Source organism: Pezoporus wallicus, unplaced genomic scaffold, assembly GCF_028554395.1.
Source record: "Pezoporus wallicus isolate ANWC-B61680 ecotype Strahan unplaced genomic scaffold, APGP_CSIRO_Pwel_v1 scaffold_2617, whole genome shotgun sequence".
Taxonomy (NCBI): domain Eukaryota; kingdom Metazoa; phylum Chordata; class Aves; order Psittaciformes; family Psittacidae; genus Pezoporus; species Pezoporus wallicus.
This window is the reverse complement of record NW_026637592.1, coordinates 882,830-898,117: the sequence shown is the minus strand read 5'-3', so window position 1 is coordinate 898,117 and position 15,288 is coordinate 882,830. Positions and strand designations below refer to the sequence as shown.

Sequence of the window (15,288 nt, the reverse complement as noted above, 5' to 3'; positions counted from 1 at the left end):
AGGGAGAGGAACAAATACCGATACTCACGGTGCTCTTTGGCTTTCCAGGTGTAACTCCGTCTCTCCCTCTTCTTTGTGTATAAACGAGCAGAGGTTACATCCCGGGCACACGTTATAATGCCCTCGATAACCCCGACCCTGTTAATTTAACGCTACGCTAACCTAAGAGTGTGTGATTGGAGCTCAAAGTGTTTGGTTTAGAAAAGCACATCTCCATGCTGGAAACAAGTAGCCTTCTCTGCCCACACCCCTCCTTTCCACGGCAAGAGTCTCCCAGCCCTTCATTCCTCCACAAACCAGCACACCTACCTGTCCGACAGCCACCTTTCCTTCCCATCACAGATCCCATCTTCCCCCCCCCACCTTCTCGAACCAAATCTGTGCAGTTTCTTAAACCCACGTGCTATGGCTGCTGCGTGGGGCTCCAATTCCTGCACCGAGCCCCGCCGAGGGCTCGCACCTCCCCACCGGGGAAGGGTCCGCGGGGGCCCCTCGCTCCCCAGAGCCTCCCGCATGGCCCGAAGGAGCGGGGTGCTCGTCTGGGCCGGTGACTTCTGGGCGCGGAGCGATCAAGCCCCTTCACCCCGCGCTCTGTCTCCCTGTTCGTATTTATTTTTATGTTCTATTTCCCTGATAATTCCCCCAAGTGGGAATTGACGAACACAGCTCGTTACCCGCGCTGATACCGGGGTAATAACCGTCAGAGGGGCTGAGCGCTCCAGGAAGAGAAAAGCGGAGGCAGAGGCAGGGATGCAACCTCCGTTATCTCTCTGCTACTAATTCCCAGCCGGCTAGGACTCAGGGGACAAGACGATCGCTTAACAAACCCTCCTCCTCCTCTCCCTCCACCACTCCTTCCTTCCTTCCTTCCTCTTCTCCGGCACATTTTCTCCCCCGCGCTCGCCTACGTTTCATTCCTTCTCTTCGGGAGGAATAAGCCGTGAAATCTCAAATTAAAAAGAGAAAGGGAAAAAAATAAGAGAAGAAAATATGGGAGGGAGGGACACAGGAGGGGAAATTAGAAGGAAGAAAAAAAAAACAAAACAGAAAGGGGAGGGAGAAAAGGACAGAAAGTGTCTGTGCCTGATCGCTGACCATCTGTGCAAAAGGTGATCGTCGCTGGGTACTCACATGGCTGGTGGCAGAGCAGCTCTGGGCAATTAATAAGTCTCTCAGTTTGAGCTCTTCTCTCTCCTTTAGGAGGGCAGCTCTCTCCGGGGTCTCCCTCCCTCACACACAAACCCGATCAGATGCTTCAGGACCGGCCACTTTGCGAGGGGATCAACACGGGAGGGTTTGTATTACTCCAGGTTCGTGTGTGTAGCCTATAAATAGCGAACTTTTTGATGGAATCAGCTAACAAATGAGAGGAGAAGGCGTAATTTTGCGCAGGGAGCCCCCCTTTCTCTTTGCAAGATTAAAACCCCCCAGGCAGCGAACAGAGCTAAACTTGTGGGTGTGTGGAAAGGAATTTCACTTTATCGTGATCGTGCGAGAGATTTTTGTTTGTTTGTTTATTTGGGGGGTTGCTTTTGTGTGTCGTTCCCCGTTCCCCCCTCCCCCCCCCTCCCCCCCCATACGTGACATCCTCCCTCCCTGTCTTCCCAGCCAGGGGCAGGAACTGACCCGGATTAGCACCGACTTTAACTCCAAACTGGAAACATGGTGCGTTTGCGGGTGGGTTATTTTTGGTTGAGGTTTTATTTTGGGGGGATTGGGGAGGAGATAAGCGGGGTCCACGCGGTATCGGTTGGAAGTGAAGGAGGAGGGCAGGCTTTCCTGAATGTGCCCTCACTTTGAAGGCGAGCAGGGAACAGGAAACAGGTCGGAATTATTGGGGGGGGGGGGTGCATGTGTTACTCTGTTAGGGATGAAGTGTTTGCCATGGACCCACTCGTGAGAATGCCACGTGAAACACTCTGCTCCCCCCCGACCTGCCGCCAACCGCCGCTAAACGCGGCTTCTCTCGCGTTTGCTCAAGAGCCCTGCTGCCCCCGAACCGGCCCGAAAGCTCGCCTCGGGCTTGTCCCATTCCCCTCCGGGGGGCCGGTACTAGCTGAGCCCCCCCCTCCTCTTCCTCTCCGCGGGCGAAGGCTCCCGGAGGCTGTCCCTCCTCTCGCCGCTTCTTACCCGCCCAGCTCCCTGAGCTCATGTGAAATCCTTTCCTCTGCCGGGCTCCCGGCTTCTCGCAAGTGATTTTTAGCAGGTCTGTCCATACACATTTCCAATCTCATGGCTCATAAACTATTAGCAGCGGGATTTCATTATTCACCTTCTGTATCCTACAAAGGAGAGATAAAAATATACACGCTCCTGGTAACACGGAGACCAGGGCTCGGCTTATATCACGGCGCTTCCCGCCGCCCTGGTGCGCAGCCCTGCCTCTGCCCCGGTTCGGCCCAGCCCGGCTCCGTGGGGTTTCTCTGGTTTATTGCTCCGGAGGGACCGAGGCGATAAGCATCGCACGGGGGGAAAGCAAACCCGTGATTTGTGTTTTCCTGGAAGCGGAGAAAATGCTCCAAGAAGAAAGAGTAAAATCTCGGGGAGGGAAGGATGGGGACGGCGGCTCGACGTAGCCTGGTTTTATTCTCTTTTCTGCACTAAATAACGTCAGGAGTTACTAGTTCTCTCCCGAAATGGGACAAATTGCATTGCAGGGCGGGAAGTACAGGCTCCCGTGCTATGCGGGATGCGGGAGGGATTCGCCGGGCAGCAAACCCCAGGGCCTGCCAAGAGTCGGGAGGCTGGGACGGCTGTTGAAACACAGGACCCGATCCAGGCAAAGTTACTGAACGCGTGGCCTGAGACAGACAGAAATGTTAATACCGTGACAGCCGAGTTTGTTTCTATTCCCCCCCCATTTTAAAATTGTTCTTTAAGAAACGGGATTCGCAAAAGTTTAGCTCATGAGCTAATTTTAAAAACCAAGGTAGAGGGTTTTAGAGGGAGACCCACTTCGCAGTTTTACACCGAGGAGCAAAAACGTTCTGGCGGAGGCGGCGGTCACCGCCGACAACGGAGCGGCGTTCGCTCCCTGTTTAATATACATGGTGTGGGAAATGAAGGGAAGGCAGAGCTAGCACCTGTAGTGCCAAAGGAAAAAAGAAATCAATCAAATTGCTGCATCACATTTTGGGGCAATTTCGCAGGACACTTATCAAAAATAGACCCATATTTAATAATATCTCTCATGATTTTCTCCGCGCGGCTCCTAGTTAATAGTAATGGGGTTTCTACTAAGGTTTTACGTTCTGATGCCTTAAAATAAATACATGTTTTAGCTGTTTATCGCGCGCTTGGGATTACAAGCAAGCAATCCAGACCAACTTTTGATTACTGCGCTGACCTGCTGAAGAAGCAGACTACCTCAAAACAATACAATAGGCGTTATGCCGGTACTCACGGCGCCGGACCCTGCAAGCTCCAGGGCTCTTTTCCCCTTTTCAGGGCGGGTGTGAGCCCGGAAAGGGGGAAAAAATGCGCAAGTAGCCCTGGGGTGAAGCTCCAGCCCGACCCCTGTCCTCCCCCTCGGGGCCGCCGCCAACCGCGCAGCCCCGCGCATCTTGCGCTGTTGGCGGCGGCCCCGAGGGGGAGGGCGGGGAGTGGTTATCGGAGCCACTCCGCAGCGTGTGCGAGGGAAAAGCCGTGGCAGAAAGGCGGAAGATTTGAGCTTTTCGGGTTTATAAGCACCGGTTCACACGTGGGTGCTCCCCGCAGTGAAGCACAAAGAGAGGTCATCGGCCTGAAATACCACCTCCTTTTCTCCCTACTTTCTCCTCACCAACGCTTTATGTTTGTCGTCTTCTTTTTTTTCCTCCCCTTCCTTTTTAAATTAGTGTTTTTTCATTAATTCTATTTTTCTTATTCCCATACAGACTTCAGGCAGGTTAGATGCCTGCCTTGTACTCCTCCTGTCCCTTGTAGCCAGTACAAGGACTGGCGTATGTTACTACTGAGTTATACTTTAACTTCTCCACAGGTAATAATTAAAGAGCTTCTCTCTAAACCCTTTTCCCCACAGAAACTCCTAGGCTTTCTTTTGCAATAGATTATATTGATCACACACACTCGGGCATGCTGCTGCAGATCGCACGAGGCAGGTAGAATTGAAAGAACTGCTCTCAATTTCATGCACTCTGTACACTCTCCTACACCTTCCCCCCTTATTTTATTGAGCTGGAAGGTTTCTTTAGGGATGCATTGCTATAAACACTTCCAAATCCCATTTCCCCCCTCTACTTCCATCCCCAAAAGTAAGATCCACACACAAAAGCAGACTGACAGTTGCCGAGCACGCATCCAGGCTTTGGCCATGCCTCCACATTTTGTCCCATAGTCACATTGTGGGTGAGTTTAAAAATCAGATATCTAGATATATACAGATATTCATATATATGTATGTATACATATGAGGTACTGACACAGATCAGTCTGTGGACCTCCAACTTCTAGCAGCAATGCTTTCCAAAGAAAACCTTCAGCCTCATCTTAACAGCTGCACTGAAAGTTTTAGGGGGTCTGAGTTACTTGAAATCATAAATTAATCTGCCAGAGGAGTGCAGGCACACACCTGATATCAAGAGAGGGTCAAGAGCTGGCCAGCTCCAGCTGGTCCCACATTTGATTTACTTCAGGCCGTTAAGATGTATACGGTGGTGTTTTGATAAGAAAATAGGAGTCAGCAGTTTTATTTGGCAATTCTCTCTCTTTTGTTTTCCCCTTCTTTTTTCTCTGAAGAGGACCGCAGTTTAAGCTGAGGAATTTGTTATTGCTGCTGGAGTGGTTTTAAGCAGAGGTTCTCAGTCTGCATGGGGCTATCTCATCATTTGCTGTTAACACTTAACTGTGTTTCCTCCTCTCCTAAGTGAGTCAGAAAGTGGCATCGACTCTAATGCAGCTTGTCCATCTCAGGCCTCCGGTGTCTCCAGCTTGTGCCTTTGCTGGGGTTCACCCCAGCCTGGGTACTTGGAGCAACAGCAGTGGCCATCTCCTCACTGGTCCCTGCCACGTCTCTAGCCCTCACACTTCTCTCTTCCACAGGGCATTGCAGCAGGGGCCTCAGAAATAGGGGATTTGTATGCTTTTATTCTCATATGAGCTGAACTCAGGAGGCTGCTTGTTCTTAGTGGAAATAAACTATGATTTGCAGATACCTCCTGCCCCCAAAACTTGATCACAGAGAGTTAAATCACAGAAAGAATGTAAGGGGTGTACCTCTGATGTGTGTGTCTGCGCAGGGTAAAAGAGACCCACAATACTCCAGCTGGAAGACCATCGCGCAAATAACACCCATCAGGAGCGGGTCCATAAAGGCAGACTAAGAATCAGATCAGAATGTTTGGATACTATCCCTGATTTTTTTTTCTCCTTTCCTCCTGTTCTAGTTGCTTTGCCTCTAAAATAGGGAAATCAGAGCCATTTACACTATTGCCTTTCCATGAAGCTATTTGATGTTTGAAAGAAAATCAGAAGTACTCAGAGGACATAATCTGTGACCATATTCCGAGGTGGACATGCTGCCGTTCCCTGTATTGGGGTTGGCAAACACTTCTCAGCAGAGACCATATTTTCTGTGGCATGTAGCTTTAGAAAAAACATCATCACTTAGGCTGAAAACTGATATCCCCTCTGTACTGGGCAGATTATTTTGAAAATACCTGCCAAAACAATTTGTCCATTTCCAAGAACAAGGTTATGGAAAAATAAACAGTTTTGCTCAGACTAAAATGGAAACTTTTCATTTTTTTTTTTTTTCCCTTCGAAATGCTCTGCTGCCCTCAGGCTTTGAAGCACAGATTCAAAATGTGACCTTTTATTGTATTTAAGATGTGCCTTTCCCTCTCTGCCTGAAAATTTATCCAAATGTGGCTAACTTGTGAATATTAGACATTCTGTCATGAACACAATTTCAGTAATGATTTCTTTTATTCTAGCAGAAGAAAGGAATCGCTAAAGATTGGCCGTCTCTGCAAACAGAAGCTTAAGTGGTAAGACCAGATTTCACCTTTAATCCCCACCTCCAAATTTCCCCCATGAGCCCGAGCTTTGGCGCAGAATCAGAGGTAGGAATCTTCTTTCTTTCAAGCTCTGACCGATTTGAAGGTTGTGTCAAGAAGAAAGGTCTCTGCATGAATACAACGGGGAGAAAAAAGCAATGTGACAGAGCAGACGGTAGAAGCAGCCAAGAGAGAAAGAACTGGAACTGGTGTTTGGAGGCAGGACCCTGGGACTGGTTAGGTAAGGAGACACAGAGGTTGTGCAGAGAAAGCAGAGAGGAACCATTCGGTTGAGGAGCCTGGAGGGGAGGTAGGAGGACAGGGATGGTAAAACTGACTAATGTTGTCAGCCAAGAGCATGGGTGAATAATTGCAGGATGTCCGGAGTAGCTGGGCTGAATTTCACATCAAACATGGTAGGAATTCTGAAAGTCAAAATGTTTTATTTCGCTGTTTTTAACTGATGCAGTTCAGCTGCATCGTTATTGCTTTTTATTTGGTACAGAGGCTGCTTTTGAATGCTTAGAAAGAATCAAGTATTTCCAAGATGATCCAAAATATTTTTTAAATGATTTTTTTGTGTGTGTCACCTCTGAACTAATGAAACGTTATATATACCTCACTAGCCACGAAATCAGGCACTGGGATGTTGAGGAAATGACTAAGCTGAAGGTTTTAGAACACCTGGATTCAGTCTCATACATGGCCACGCAGATTTTATTCCACAAATTTCCTAAAGCAGAAATGAAACCTCACAAGGTACACTTCCCCTGGAGACACATCAGAACTCTGTAGTTTTTATTCACTGGATTCCTGTCTAATTTGTCACAGAATTGGGCATGGTTCATGTACGAGGTAGAGGATCACAGGAAGACAGAGCAGGGCTTTGTGGCAAGGGAATAGCTGGATTTTGCCTACGGAGTTTGCTTCCATCCCCTTTTTACCTCAAGGCTTCTATAATGTGGGGCAAGTTGCCTCATGAGATAATGGTTAACAGAGATTTTCATATTATGGACCCATCTTGTTGTTTTTGGGTCCGGTAGGTGGAAGTGAATCATTCACTACCTCAGATAAAGTCCACTGGGCTGTGCATTGACTATACCGAGTGATGCAGAGTGCCAAACCAGTTGAAAAGTCAAGTAGACAATATCCTTAATTGGATACCCAAAATTAGCAGACATTTTTTACTTTAACCTATTTGTTTGGAATAAAGATTTATAAAAAAGGATAGGATGATCCTATCTCTTAAATTTCAAGTTGTAAAAGATGTTTGCTAAGCGTGGTGGGGAGAGGAACAGCCAAAAACCCACAGTGTTGGGTTCAGGTTAGGATTTGTGTGCCCCAAATAAAACCTAGAGTCCCATAAAAGTAAGCTTGACAGTGAACACTAGCACTTGAAGAAAGCTTTGCTCACATACTACTCTGAATGCCAAACGAGTACCTGTGAAGAAGATCAAGCAGAAAAGTCCCCCTGCCCTGTCAAATTGCATTCATATACCATTGCACAGGAACGGATGAAACAAAGGCTTTGTAAAGTTATTCATTAAAAGGGGGAAGAAGGGAGATAAAAAAGGAGAGGGACAAGCCCATGGTGTCAGAGAACACGGGAATAAGGTGCTGACCCAGAAGAGACCAAAGTGCATGTCTTTATTGGTGATTGTATCTGGGGTACCTCCATTTCAGGTGTACACCACAGAGACTTGCCTTTTTGTAACTGCACAGAATCTTTCCCTTCGTTTTCTAAAATCTTTCCAGTTCCTTCAGAACTAACATTTTCCTGTTACATAGTCTGACTTTTGAGGAAAACAGTTTTTCCTGGAAAATTCTTCATCATCTCTCCAAGTACAAGATGGTGTAATTAAAGGCTGTATGTGCATCTGCGCAAGGGATTGGTATTGAGCAGCGTGATTAGCTTTCATTCTCTTGCTTCCTACTGGCTTTAAACGTTTATAGAGCCTGTAATGCTCTCTTAATTTGAGTATGTGTGTGTGTATGTGTGCAATATTTTATGGCTACACAAGATTTATCCCCTACCTAATTTACTGCTGTTCTTAATTTTCATTAAAATATAGGGTTTTCCATCAGTTCCTTATCGATTTTAATTCTTTGATTTTTCATGTCAGTCAGCCCCACTGCAAACGTAGGGGTATTAGTAATAGCTCACTTATTTTAACAGGTGTTTTTTATTTTCACTGAGTTGAGTACTTATGAAAGGTAGTAGGTTAATAGCTTTTAGGAAGTATTTTAGCTCATCTGCTCATTAGGTAACACCTCTGTCCTACCAAAGTCAAGCATAATAGCAAAAGGGTGACCAAACTGGAGAGCTGAAATATCCTCTGACTTTTCGGTTGTCAATTAGCATGTATTTAATAGCTTATTTCATTGGTAACACTGGCACCTATCCAGTGGGAACTAGACCAACACTTTCAAATGAGTTCTGGTGGATGGGTTTAACAACCCAGATTGCCTACATGGGGCTGGGTTTGACCAAGCAACAGGAAAAAAGCCCTACTCTTCAACTTAAGAAATTCTGTTTTCTGTGTTACAAACCAAAAAGCTCCAGAATCACTCTCCCTTTTAGTCGTAGAGATAGGAAGTACACCGTCAGGCATGTGGTCCTGACCTCAGCTGAAGAATCTTTGACAGGAATCAAGCAGTCACTGCACTCTCTGAAATGGCCAAGTTAACTGTCTGCTTAGCCATGGATTAAAATTCACTGATCAAGACAACAAGTGAGACAATAGTTTGCTCCTCCTACTTTACCCTACAGCAGATCCTCATAAAATCAGAATGGTTAGGGTTGGAAAGGGTTTTAAGATTACCTAACCTTCAGTTCAGCATCAGGATTTTTTTTTTTTTTCCCCCAGAAATAACCATCGTACCTGTAATAACTTGAACAAATGGGATACGTAAATGCAAATGTCAAAAAGGAAAACTGATTCAGTTTTTTAGTAACACAGAAACTGTACAAGAGCAAAGAATAAAGACAGCTTCAGGAGTCCTGATTCACTCAGCAGTCACCATCATTTTGAGTAGTAACTTGAAACAAATAAAGTGCTGTTTCCCCTCAGCAAGGACCTTTTCAGCATTGCTTTCACAACCACAGCCTAACTCTGCTTCTCTAACAAGCCACGGGCTTGAGTGAACCATTGTAAACTGCTTAATGCTTTCTAGAGAACTCAAATATGTGAAGTACCCAGTGTATAAAAGAGAGAGCTTATTGCAAAACCAAGCGTAACAAAACTGACCTGCTGAGAGCAGGGCGTCTGTCTTTTCACATTGGTATTAGGTACCGCGCTTGGATTTAGTAACAAAGCAACATATGCTTCCAAGTCCATCATTTTTATACCAATATACAAGACAGAACAACTAATATAGTCTCAATTATGCAATGCAAGGGTGGCCATCTGGCTGCTCAGGAATTGATTTTGACCCAGATAACAGCAAACGTTTTTGTATCAGAGACAAATTTTTTAGGTGTGACATTCACATCTTTATTAAACAACATTAATAAAACCAAAATAATTTCAAGATGTAGTACAAAAGTCATGTTGATGAAAAAGAATATATTCAGTGGTGTATTTATATACCCTACATTATCAGTCACCTTGCAGATCTAGATTCCTCTCACCATAGCCAATACTAAAATATATATATGTATATATACAAACAAATCCTTTCTCAGTGTATCTGACCAAGTTAAAGATCTACTATACGTGTCAATGAAGCTTTACTATTGCTTATAATGATAATCCTGTATCATCCCACCCCTGAAGTGTGTATATCTCAATCATGAATATATGGGTCATTGCATAAAGACATGTACCTATTTTGATGTACAGTAGTCTGACTGTATCTGTATGTATCTCAAAGGCTCCAAAACAGCAGTAGGGGTCACAATAAATAGTTTGAGCATAAGGTTAACACTGCAATAGCATTGCAATATTTCATACATATATGTTCAAAGGCAAAGGTTTGATAAATACACTGATGATATAAGTGGCTTGGACACTCCTAGCATAAATTTGGAGAGAGGAGTAGAATAAAAAGTTTATTCTCATTTTTCTGGGCATAAGGATGCTTCTTCCTACTAGCAGTGGCCACTAGTCCATCTTTGTCATACTCGTTCAAAACCTCATGGCTCACTCACCCATACCGCCAATAGATAGAAGGTGAAAGGCAGAGTTTTCTGGGAAAGTAAACTTAAGATGATGAAGATATTCTGGACCTGCCACGTGGCCTCAGCAGTCCATTCCCAGGGAAGGTTTGCAAAGGCATAAAAAGGAGTTCGGCATCTAACTTGGCCCAAGGAAGCATCAGCCTCCCTACAGGCAGCTGAGTGCCTGCCTTTCACTGAGTTCAACTTGACAAGAATCATAGGATAGTTAAAGTATAAACTATTTTCACGGGGTGTTTTGTTTTGTTTTGCTTTTTCCTCAGGGCTTTTTTCTTTGTCAGGGTTACTTCACCTTTATGTGAATGAATAGCATATACAGGCTTTGTTGTGACACATAGCAGAGAAGTGGTAAGTTCTTGAGATCTGTCAGCTATAGTTTGTGACTTTTACTAAGTTTGCAGATTAGTTAAGCTCTCCCTTCAAAATCCAGAGTGGTTTTTAAACTACGTATCTGTGATGATTAAATGTCCTGACAATAATTAAAGTGAAAATTCTGTATATTTGAACTCTCACTATTGAGTGGAAACTACTGTAAAAACAGATGTATGCTTTCATTGCAATAGACATACTAACGTTTTGTCCTGTATAGAACACATGAGTAAGGACAACAGTGTAGAAAACTTAGAAAGCCTCCATCTTCTGCATGGACAAAATGAGTGATGATGAGGAAGAGTGTAGAATTGCATGTGAAGATCAAACACACTCATAAATAGGGGTGCTGAGATGAATAAAGACAGAAGTTACTTCCCAGCCATCATACAAACCCTCAACACTATCCTATTTTAATGATTTTATTACCATAAGTTACACCTGAAAAATATGTAATATTTTGGGTAGCATCACATTTGTTTCAATTCACCTTCCTAATAAATCAGCACACCTGTGCTATTTGCTTCCTCAAAATGCAGGTAAGCTTTTCCTAAATACTGAGAATTGTTAATGCTGGAGTTTTAACAAGCTGAAGAAGAAGAGCATTAAAAAAAAAATCTAAAATGAATTAAATTCCTGTTTTATTTAGTGAAAGAATAAAGATCTACAGTCTACATATTTAATTAGAGTCATAAACGTACCAACATTCTTAAACATACTAATATTTTTAAACATGTAACCAAATCAAGTACTGGGCTGAAACAAAGCATACTATCAGCAATGTTATATTCAGAATCTGTTTGAAGATAAGCAGATGGGTAAGTTTAAACTCGGAAAACCAGAGGTTTAGGCTAATAAACTTATCTCCCAGAGTCTCTTTTGTACTGTATGTTGAGAGGGCTACACCTATTAATCTGAAAGTGCAATGGATTCTCTCTTCAGGAATAATTTTTCTTGCCTGCATATTTATACCTTCCCCAGCCTTGATTTAGAAACTCATTTATCTTGAAACAGATGGATATCAAACCCAACTCTTTCTTCAGATTAGAATGTATTGGGAATTGCTCAGGCTTATCAGTGCCATAGATAAAAAGAGATTCAGATCTTTTGTACTGTACTTGGTTCTTCCTGTGGAGATGTTCAGACCTGTAAGCTCTGCAGGCTGCTAGGGCTGACTTCCCTAAGCTCTAGTCTGTAGCTACAGAGTTGTTTTCTCTTTCTCCAAAGAAAACTTCTTGTTGACCAAGAGGTACCATCTGGATACCAATGGCCAACCTACACCAGTGTGCCACCTCCTGCACTAGCCAGAATCAGATATATCCAGAAAAGGTTTTGGAACTACACCATAAAATCAAGTGGAAATTGCCTCCTGAAGGACTTACTCTGGTTTCTAAGAGTCAAACAGTGATTCTGGCTTCAGTCAGGGGAAAAAAAGATTCCACTTACTGTTGAATCAGAATCTATATGTTAAATGAAGATACACAGAATATAGTATTTATAATGTCAACATCAATTTCAAAGAAGCTAAAATTTTCAGGGCTGTGTGAGTACACAGGTTTCTCTTTAAGTTCATTTGTTCCTCCTTGTTAAACAACAACTTTCTATAGCAGCAATCAACAACAAGGCGCATTTTATGTTCACCTAAACCAAACACATTTGAGAATAAATGAAGGCATTGTGTTAGCTTCAGTGCAAAAGAGTTTATTACTGAAGTCTTCATCATTTAATGCCACAAAAGAACTAAGAAGATTTCAAGATTAGCAGGTAGGAAAAATATCTGGAAATGCTACTCACTATAACTGTTTAATGAACATAATACATATGGAGCAGATAAGGAGATTTCTCATCTGGCACTTAAAGATTTACGACTTGCAAACATTTTGGGGAGTACCATTGATTTAACTGAATCTTGAATGTTGACACAACAAACCAGTGCTAAACCTGCTGAAAATTCTGCTTGTGGATAGCCCCGACATCTGATGTTGCTTGCTTCAGGCCCACAGTTAATTTTTTACACTGTGGGGACAAGCCAGTGACCCTGTGTTCTTGCTCAGGAATGTCTGACCACTCACCTGCTCCTAGTTTCTACTGAATGCACACTATACTAGAATACTTTGGTATTTAAAGATGCACCCAGTTGAAACTTCTCTGTGCTGATTTCAACTTTAGATCTGTGTAATATTGTACTGTTTTGGAGTGAGGGTGCATTGAGCTGTAAGAAAAGTTTGTAAAAGCTAAGAAATACTTAAGGAAGAATTAAATGGCTTTTGATTATAATTTCTTATTAAGAAATTGCTTTAACAAAATCAAGATGGAGTACTTTGAATGCAATAAAATTATGACTTTAGCTTAAAATTATAACAACAGAAATGTATAAGTAAATTAGGACATTGTAGAAATATGATTAAGACCCTAGTAATTAAGACAACTAGTGATACAACTAGTATTGTTGTATTACAATACAGAATAGAGATACTTATTCCAAGTTTAATGTATTTGTAGCTAGCAAATTATAATTAAAACAAATCTTATTTGCTGTCTATTTACAGATTTATCATACAAGAAGCAGAAAGTGGAATTACATTGGGTGATTTATTTTGTGGCTGTTTTCTTTCCTGGTTTTGTGTCCACGTTTAAATCATGAAGAGAAAATGAGAGCACTAGCAAATCCCAAATACTTTATTTAAAAATAAATGTGTAATTGTTCAGAAATAGACTATTGACTTTCACTGGGTTAAAGAGCTCATGTACTGATTAGGCTTGAAGCTATAATTGTTCTTGTCACCCAAACTCTGCTCAGTCAATATCTTTTTATCATATACATTTTTAATCACATATTAATAAACAAGAAGATGCTTTATTGATGGCTGGATTAGTTTATTGACCAACTCAACAACTCTATATAGGGTTTCTGAACACAGAAACAAGGTCAATGTGTAAAGATGAGGAATAGTACATTTAACATCTTTAATATACTTCATTTTGGTAGTCTACTTCCTTTCTTAGAAGTGCTGCAATCCATATAATTTGTTCAGTTCTTTGAGGAATTATTTCATATTTGAAACAATCTCACCATTCAAGCACATTTTGAGTTGGGTTTCAGGAAATTTAGACTTCTATGAGCTCCTTTAATTTAACATAATTTTGTCACTCTGATACCAAGCTGTGTTATTTTTTAAACCTTCAGCATTTCATGTTTTCAGATACTTGTAAATTCTTACCAACTATTCTTTAATTTCTTATATTTTTGAAAATATTTAGACTTTACAGATTCTCCTAACAACTAATTTTCTGATCAATTCTTTTTATTTTTCTCTCTGTGAATTGTGAGTATTCCCCTCAAGTAATTCAGGTTTGAAAGGCTGGCTTCTAAAACAACTGTATGAAATTAACAATTTAGACAATAACAGCATGGCAGTACCCATGTTTGTTCTTTCCTGTCAGACAAAACCTGTGCAGAGGAACTCCCATTCCTGCCTCCCCCCTAATTATTGCTTTTATTTTTCAAAGGGATGGAAAGTGGACTAGAAATAGATCTTTTCATCTTCATCTCCATTTTTAAAAAACACCATTTTTGCAATAGAAAAAGCAATCAATTGTAAATATGTTGATGATTCTGCTTGTCAGGCACTCATATGATCACGTAAAACCAAAAGAGATGTGGAAAACCAGCTGACTGCCAGCACGTTCCGAGCAACCTGATCTAGTTGAAGATGCCCCTGCTTACTGCAGACGGGTTGGACTAGATGAGCTTTGAAAGTTCCTTCCAACCCAAGCTCTTCTATGATTCTATGATGTGTGGAGGTGCACATCAGCCAGAAACAAAGATGAAATGAGTTTCCAACCTGAAGTTTGCAGTCTCTAAACCCCTCCTCAGATGCTTTTCTTCTTAAGGTGTGAGCTTAAAATAAGCCAAAATGATCAATCACTGCAGTATCACACATCAGTATCTCTGATTTTACTGGTGCCTAGTGCCTGAACTGTTTAGGTGATGGGATGTATGAAAAAAGAATAATACTGTCCCAACTCTCTAAAAACACATGCAGAGACGTTATTGCTTTGCTTTCTCACCATGCATTTCTTTAGATGCCTCTCAAATAAGCTCCTTTCCCTGCTATGGATTACTGCTCAGTGAAGAGAAGCTATCTGAAGAGGTCTCAGTGTTTCTTTTTTCCCTATCTAAGAATTGCATTTTATCTTTGTCTCCTAAGTTTGTTATTATTAGCTTCGTTTTCCAAACAGATTAATTCGTTCATTGGCTGAGTAAATTTCTACTTTTCCTAGGCCCTTTTATGCTACTGCTTGGATTTAAATTTTTTTTTTTAGGAAGGGGGAAAGTATATCTCAGCAAAATCCAGCAGCATTTTCTGGGCCTTTGACTCTGGAATTTTAAAGACGTACCAGTTTTTTGTTTTAGTGTGTGCTATTCTATAATCCTTAGGCTGCTGGTCAAGGGAAACGCTTAAGAACTTCATATACTGAAGTATAAAAAGCTACTGTAATGATGAAGAGAGAGCTTTCAGGACATTATTAAACACCAACCAATAGCCCCCAGGCAGTTCAGTTTTAAATGACAAAGTTTGAGAAAGCAAATGTGGAAGAGAGGATCCTTCACTCCACTAAAGCAACCCCAAAATACTGCAAAAGGGGAGCTGAGGCAGTAGCAGAGGGTCAGACAGAACTGCACATCACTGCAAGAACTCAGGAAACAAAAGGTGATACAGAAACGCACCCAAACCAAGTGCA

The 15,288-nt window shown here is 42.3% G+C and overlaps 2 protein-coding genes across 5 annotated transcripts in view; one reads left to right on the top strand and one right to left on the bottom strand.

Moving 5' to 3' along the window:
• ESRRG (estrogen related receptor gamma) overlaps nt 1–1,292 on the bottom strand; it is a 402,312-nt gene extending 401,020 nt beyond the window's left edge. Inside the window, exon 1 of one of the 4 annotated variants that reach the window (XM_057406441.1) lies at nt 1,132–1,292. In XM_057406441.1, the coding sequence (XP_057262424.1) occupies nt 1,132–1,133 (2 nt within the window). In that variant the 5' untranslated portion in view covers nt 1,134–1,292. Of the gene's footprint in view, nt 1–28; nt 207–1,131 lie in introns of those variants that run through there. The other 3 variants (XM_057406448.1, XM_057406457.1, XM_057406462.1) reach the window with 3 other exon arrangements.
• Nucleotides 1–15,288, top strand: part of LOC130597707 (uncharacterized) — a 57,230-nt gene that overhangs the window by 2,563 nt on the left and 39,379 nt on the right. The window contains exons 3-4 of the mRNA XM_057406471.1: nt 1,110–1,310; nt 3,876–3,979. Of these exons, the coding sequence (XP_057262454.1) occupies nt 1,110–1,310; nt 3,876–3,979 (305 nt within the window). The remainder of the gene's footprint in view (nt 1–1,109; nt 1,311–3,875; nt 3,980–15,288) is intronic.